The following is a 7,500-nucleotide window of genomic DNA, read 5'->3' as shown; positions in this document are numbered from 1 at the left end:
TCGGTTTTTTTCTGCGTAGACTCATCTTCACTTCTCTCTTCATCCCCTTTCAGTAAGTGGGTCAGCGAAGCATCACTGACAGATGGCCGATTTCCCCTGATATTCGCCAGGTGACAGTAATCACGCGCCTACAGTGTCGATAAGGGATACTTACCTTTGACATGGAGTGGGATTATCGGCCATCTGTGTTTGTGATGATCGCTGCATTTTCCCTACGCTGTGATAACGTCACTGATAAACTGTTTCGAATGTGCGTGTAAACGTTTATGGTGTGTTTGTTTGTTTGTTTGTGTGTATGTGTGTGTGTGTGTGTGTGTGTGTGTGTGTGTGTGTGTGTGTGTGTGTGTGTGTGTGTGTGTGTGTGTGTGTGTGTGTGTGTGTGTGTGTGTGTGGCTTCGTCAATGCAAAAAAATGCAAAGTAAACAACGTTATCAAACCTTCTCAAGAGACACACCTCTTAATCTCATTTCCCTGCGGAAATTTAATCTCTTCTGTCTATCTTACCTTCGATATCAATCGTCAGCAAACGTTTCCTTGCTAGAAAACGGATCTACAAATATCTAATAGATTTCTTTCGCTTCCTACGTGTTATAAAGCTAGTATACCCAAGGCACATTTTTCTGCTAAGTTAATACCCTTTTAATTCGAGATTTCGTAAACCTTATGTCGTACCATATCAAAAATCATACCTTCAGTCCTTGTCGTGAGATAAACAGGCTAATTTACTCGATGAAATGACACAAACACAAAAATGTAACGTGTTCTATAGATTGGTGAGTGATATATATATATTGTTTTCTAATACAGACAAAGAAAATTAATCAGGTTGGAATGGAATCAACTTGATCGGTGGATTAATCGGCTTATTTCGTCAATCTTAAACAGGCCATAAAGTCGTCCCCTTCAGAAAAGTTAGTACTTTTAGAAAAAATCATAAAATATACTGACCTGAAGACAGTGACTGATACTGACACTATGATAGCGGATACTAGGAAGGTGTTTTGTTGACAGATAACTAACATTTTCGTTATGATGTGAATTTGCTATGCGTTCTAGCTGATTAGGAAATTATAGTGCTTAGAACTTTAGTTAATTGCTCGATTAATCTTTTCGGCAACGCTATTGTTATCTCATCTGTGCAATTCACACATAAAAGGTATTAATGGTTTCCCTTTTTCATGAAATTCGACTTCCGGACATTTCTTAAAACCACAGGGCATGGCGCAAGAGGAAATTTCCAATTTTTTTTCTTACTATTCCTTGATATATTTTGTTTCTTACAATCGTATTTTCATTCTTCATCGTTTATTTCAGTTTGTTTCAATTTCTGTGTTGAGTGAAGAAGGGTGGGTTGTGACAGAAGACTAGGATACTTCTGGCACAATATGTAAATGAGAAAGATGTCTTGTATGAACATTTCAAACTTTCTGAAGGTGTTGATCTCGTTCCATTGTATACTGATGAATGTAACTCGACATGTATACTCTCTTTTTTTTTTTTCTTCTTTCTTTCTTTCTTTCTCTCTCTTTCTCTCTCTCTCTCTCTCTCTCTCTCTCTCTCTCTCTCTCTCTCTCTCTCTCTCTCTCTCTCTCTCTCTCTATATATATATATATATATATATATATATATATATATATATATATACACATATACATAATATATATATACATATACACAGATATATATACATACATATATACCTACATACCTACATACATACATACATACATACACACACACACACACACACACACACACACACACACACACACACACACACATATATATATATATATATATATATATATATATATATATACACATGGGGTAGGGGAGATGAAGTGTTAGAGGGAAGCATTTAGGGAAAATATAGAGGGCGAGGCAGAGAGAGAGAGAGAGAGAGAGAGAGAGAGAGAGAGAGAGAGAGAGAGAGAGAGAGAGAGAGAGAGAGAGAGAGAGAGAGAGAGAGAGAGAGAGAGAGAGAAGAGAAGAGAAGAGAACGAGGTCAGCTGGTCACGTGATAACAGATCTTCACAAAACGATGCCAACTTCTATTAATAAATCCAAAATCCTCCATATGACAGTCCCTCTTGTCACATGTCAGTGTTGCCAGTGACAGACATAAGGAAATCATGAAATGAAATTAAGAATAAAAGAAAATGATGTTCGACAATGTTCTAGAAAGCGAAGGATAGATTAATAGAATTTTATAAAATCTTTGACTGTAGATCTTAGCTATGTAACTTTGGTTAGTCATAGGTAAAATACTGCTTAGGGCAGTAAGGCCACAGAATTTTGAGAAAATCAGTAGACAGAATGAATAATGATAATATTCTGGCTAAACTACAATGATTCAGCAAGGATTATCGTACACCATGCATCACGATTTTATGCTTGTTATGATACTAGATTTTCTGTGATACATCGTTGCTTATAATGCAAATCAGACCATGTTATGTCATTAGAAATGGCATAGCATTAGTATAGCATAGCATTAGTAAGAATATATAATTTGTTAGAATAGAGCGCACTTCGTTGTAACATATTGGCCTTTTTTGAAAAATAAAAGAGCAAATCGCATCAAAACCTCGGCCGCCATTACTATCACGTAATCCTACCATCTACAATCCCCTGCAAACATTATCCCTCCACCTCGCTTTTGTATCTCGTCATTGCTATCAACTCCCCTGCAACTTGCAACATCAGCTATTATCACGCCTTATCGCAGTCAACCGGCCGACCACTTGCAACATCCCCCCCTTGCAATATCCCCAACTCCTACTATCACCCCACTTCCTATTTATATCTCCACTTATCGCTATCGATCCCCGACCACATGCAACACAATCTATTTGCATCATTCAATCTTACGTTATATCTCCAGGTATTGCTACCAATCTCCCGGGCATCTGAATCTCCTAAATGGTTAGTATTATTAGTATAATTATCAACTTCGTAAGCGCGTGTTTCCTTTTGAACTGTAATTATCACCTTCCTTCGTATTCCTCATTCCTCCTCATTTCCACTTTCTATCCTAGTTATCGTTAGCAACTTCTCGGCAACTTGCAACACCTTCTGCCGTTAGTATATCTCCGTCTCCGGTTATTGCAGTCAGCCCCCTTAACTGTATCACTCAACTTCGATCATATATCACTCGGTTATTGCAATCGGGCTCCTAAATCACTTGCAATCCTTCATTTTTTAGTGTCCCTCCCCCCCCACCTTCCGTTCATATCTCCGGTTATTGCAATCAACGCCCCGCCCACTTGCAACCCCACGCCCCCTCATCCGCTCTCCCGCCCGCGAAGGTTGAAGGGTGTTCAGCCGCGTCTTGTGATGTCATTACCCTTTACTCTCATTTCTCTCTTTGCCTTTCGAGCTCATTTGCATATTGCAACTTTCCTCGCCCTTTCCTTAGCACGACTCCCCCTTCTGCTCCCTTTACTCTCTCTTCTTATCTTTCTCTTTTTCTTTTTCCATTACTTTTTTTTCTCTCTAAATCGTTTTCTCCCTTATTTTTCATTTTATTTCATTTCTTCCTTATTAAAATATACCCTTGATTTCTTTCTAATTTCCTTCTTCCTATGTAATTTACTTCTTTCTATCTCTGTGTTACTTTTTTTTCTTCCGAGTTACTTTCCTTTTCACCTCAAGTTACTTTCTTCTCTTTCTCCCAAGTTTACTTTCGCTTTCCGTTCCCTCTCTGGAAGTTACTTTCTAATTTCATTTTTTCCTTCTTCTTATTTTTAAAAATCTACTGCCTATGCTATTTCCTTTCATATTTGCTTCTTCTTATGCCACGATCATATTCCCTTCTCCATAAGTTTCTTTCTCATATATTTCTTGTGAAGTTACTTTCTCTTGCATTTCCCTCTCCCAAGGTTAATCAATTTCCCTCATATTTACGTTATTTCTCCCTCATTTTCTTCGATATTCACTTCCTCCCAGAGTAATTTTCTTCCTCACCACCTCAACACTACAGCACTACAGCCCCCCTTCCCCCTCCCCCCCTCCACCCTCACCAGCACTACAGCCCCCCTCCCCTCCCCCACCCACCCCCTTCTCCGTCACCAGTCGTCGTCCCAAAGGCGCGTCCAGCCCCAAAGCCTCACCACAAGCACCGCCCCAAGCAAAATCCGCCACATGCACAGCCACCACAAGGCCGCGTTAAAGAAAAAAAGGAAAGTGTATGCAAGGCTAGCGTTCGCAAAGCTGGTGTTTTCTCTCACCCACTTACCAACCAAACACAGCAGACACAGTCGTTACTCTGGGACATAATGAACCTGATAAATAGAGGAGGAATTAAAGACACAGAGAGGACACCGGTTAGATCCTAAAGTCGTTGACTGAGAAGCAGGAAATTGGTAATTTGCTGTTTGTTGTTGTTATACCGAGCTGTAACGTAAGGTCCTGTAACGGCTCGTTTTCACTTTTAGATCATGCTGGTGTTCATAGCTCGGAATGTGTCCACGTGTGTGTGTGTGTTTGTGTGTTTACTTAGTTCTGAAAGTCTTCGGAGTCACCAAACCGCACATGCCATGTTCCATGCTGTGACTGACGTTAGCATGACGAAATAATGTCTGAGGGTAAGAGGGCTAGGTGGGACAGGTGTGACAGAGGTACAGTACAGGTGGTTCACACACGATGAGTCACTGCACTTAGAGGATCTCCTGAACCTTGCCTACCTCCTTGTGCACACATCACAGGTATACAGTGTGCGTGTGTACATGTTCACTCGTACATGTACGTGTAAATAGTCCGTAAATATGCTGTGTACATATAGTTTACATGCATTCCTAAATTCATCCACGTATGCCAGATCAAAAACATTAACTTTTAGACTCCTTTCCATACAAATACAGACACACACAGGCCCACACAGGTATTCAGATACACGTGACAATACCGTGACAAGCACGCTAATGCTAACACACACCAGATGCAGTAGTGCATATAATAAAGTAAATATCACGTACCATAACGTATTGCAAATACAGCATCAACAGAACCTCCACGCTACCACCATCACCTCCGTCACCATCACATCACCATCACATCATACCCTCTCCACCAAATCCCAACTGCCACAACCGGTGTACCACGAAATCATCCACCTCACCCACTTTTAGAGATATAACACTACCACAGCTGTCAGCTACCACAGCACCACAGACACACACTTACCGGACTACACATACACAGGAACATGTCTGCCTTACGCCACACAGTTCCTCACTCCAGCCTTCTCTGTGAGACACGACCAATACGACACGTCACACCTTCCATGATGTTAGTTACGATCACGTCACACACACACACCGATAAACGTCGAGGCAAAGCAATACACCGAAACACAGTAGCTCCACTACGTCACACCAGCACACGCGCGTCACACGGTCGACTCGAGTTCGCGTCACGTTTCGTCAGTGCGAGAGAGTCTTCCGTCCCTCAGCTACACTGACCTTCCCCCGCCACGGCCAACAACAAACTGATCATCTTCCACGCACTCTCACGCCGGTACTGTCACGCACGTCGCATGGACAAACACATACGTTCATGCAGGCTCACGAATAGAATAATTAACTTTTATGTACGGGGCGAGTACTAAAAGTGTTACTTTCATTGCATATACAGATAAATGTATGGCAGCAAGTCTATACATACATAGGCAAAAGGAGACACATACACGTAGACACTAACAAACACAATAGATTGAATAAAGACACACACAAAAATCGTACCTACAAAACGCACATACACAAACAAATAAACCACGCAAACACCAACAAACAATCTCCCGCACAAACAAAGAAAGACACGCAAACGCACCGAGAGCCAAGCTTATTATCGATAGTCAGAGCGAACTTCCCCTTCCCCTCCCCCTCCCTCTCCCCCTTCCCCTCCCCCTCCCTCCTTACCCCTCCTTCCCTCTCCCTCTCCTTCCCCCCTTCCTTCGTTGTTATCCGGTTCCAGCTTGATTTCGCACCGAATTTTTTTTCAAACAACTGTGATAACAAGCAGTAATACACACCGGACCAAACTTTCGGGAAAAATAGATATCCGTTCACGTAAACATTAACCTTTTTTTCCTATCGACCTTAAATAAATGTACAGATAAACAATACAAAACAATCAAGTAGCCATCGGGTAAGACAAGCAAAGCAAGCAAGCAAGCAAGCAAGCAAACACATAGCAGGAAGGTAAAGCAAGCAGATTACGTGAAGTTCTGAGGTAAAGTTTCAGCGCAACGGGTAAAGTGTGTATTGAGGTTAGATATTGATTGCACCAACCCGGGGACACTGCGATCCATTTACACACAGGCATGATTCACACATACATACATACATACATACATACACACAGGTGTTTTAGTATATATACTTGCTCATTTTCATAAGCATGTTCGGATTCGTTCATACCTATATTTATGGATTCAGAAATACACGTGAGAGTGTGTGTGTGTGTTTGTGTGTGTGTGTGTGTGTGTGTGTGTGTGTGTGTGTATGTGCCTATGTATATACATACATATATATATACACACACACACATATATATATATATATATATATATATATATATATATATATATATATATATATATGTGTATGTATATATATACATATATATGTATGTATATATTTATGTATGTGAACACACGCACACACACATACATACTCACACACACACACACACACACACACACATATATATATATATATATATATATATATATATATATATATATATATATATATATATATATACATATATATATACATATATATATATATATATATACATATATATATATATATATATATATACATATACACACACATATATATATATATATATATATATATATATATATATATATATATATATATATATATGTGTGTGTGTGTGTGTGTGTGTGTGTGTGTGTGTGTATATATATATACATACATATATATACACTCTTTCACTGGTATATCAAAGCATGCATAATCACGCACATATATACACCCCCTCCCAAAACACACCAACGGAAACAAATGCGCACTTTTATCTACGCATAGACACATCCACATGACACACACATACGCACATACAGTCGTGCGCTACCCCTTCCGTGTCACCTGGCATTCCTCATGCTTACATACGTCGCCATATAAGTACCACTATTCATATTTCAGTGGGGGGGAGGGGGGGGTGATGACTCGCAGGTGGGCACTGGCATCCGGGGTCGTATGATTAGCTTGGCACTGGCGTCACGCACATACAACAGGTCATGATAATTATGCTATTCATTGTGAGAACGTGCCACTGGGTCACGGGGGATGAGCATATTATAATAATGAAGTGAATGCCAGCACATGTTGATTTCATCAATTGATATTGAATGGAGAAGGGAGGGAAGGGAGATAGAAAGGAATAAGGGAGGGAGGGAGGGAGAAAGGAGAAGAGGAAAGGGAGGGAGAGAGAGAGGGATGGGGGAGGGAAAGGGAAAGAGGGATAGAG

The 7,500-nt window shown here is 40.3% G+C and overlaps 1 protein-coding gene across 28 annotated transcripts in view; it reads right to left on the bottom strand.

Annotated features, from left to right (window-relative positions):
* LOC122265824 (uncharacterized) overlaps positions 1-7,500 on the bottom strand; it is a 125,542-nt gene that overhangs the window by 89,184 nt on the left and 28,858 nt on the right. For 5 of the 28 annotated variants that reach the window (XM_043035401.2, XM_086532610.1, XM_086532685.1 and 2 more), the window contains exon 1: positions 5,185-5,485. The exons of the other annotated variants lie outside the window; for them this stretch is intronic. In XM_043035401.2, the coding sequence (XP_042891335.2) occupies positions 5,185-5,208 (24 nt within the window). In that variant the 5' untranslated portion in view covers positions 5,209-5,485. Of the gene's footprint in view, positions 1-5,184; positions 5,486-7,500 lie in introns of those variants that run through there. 28 annotated transcript variants of the gene reach the window in all.

The sequence above is a fragment of the Penaeus japonicus genome, unplaced genomic scaffold (genome assembly GCF_977035675.1).
Source record: "Penaeus japonicus unplaced genomic scaffold, GWHDUDI00000001_assembly GWHDUDI00000003, whole genome shotgun sequence".
Lineage (NCBI taxonomy): Eukaryota > Metazoa > Arthropoda > Malacostraca > Decapoda > Penaeidae > Penaeus > Penaeus japonicus.
The sequence above is the reverse complement of the archived record's forward strand: the minus strand, read 5'-3'. Positions and strand labels throughout refer to the sequence as shown.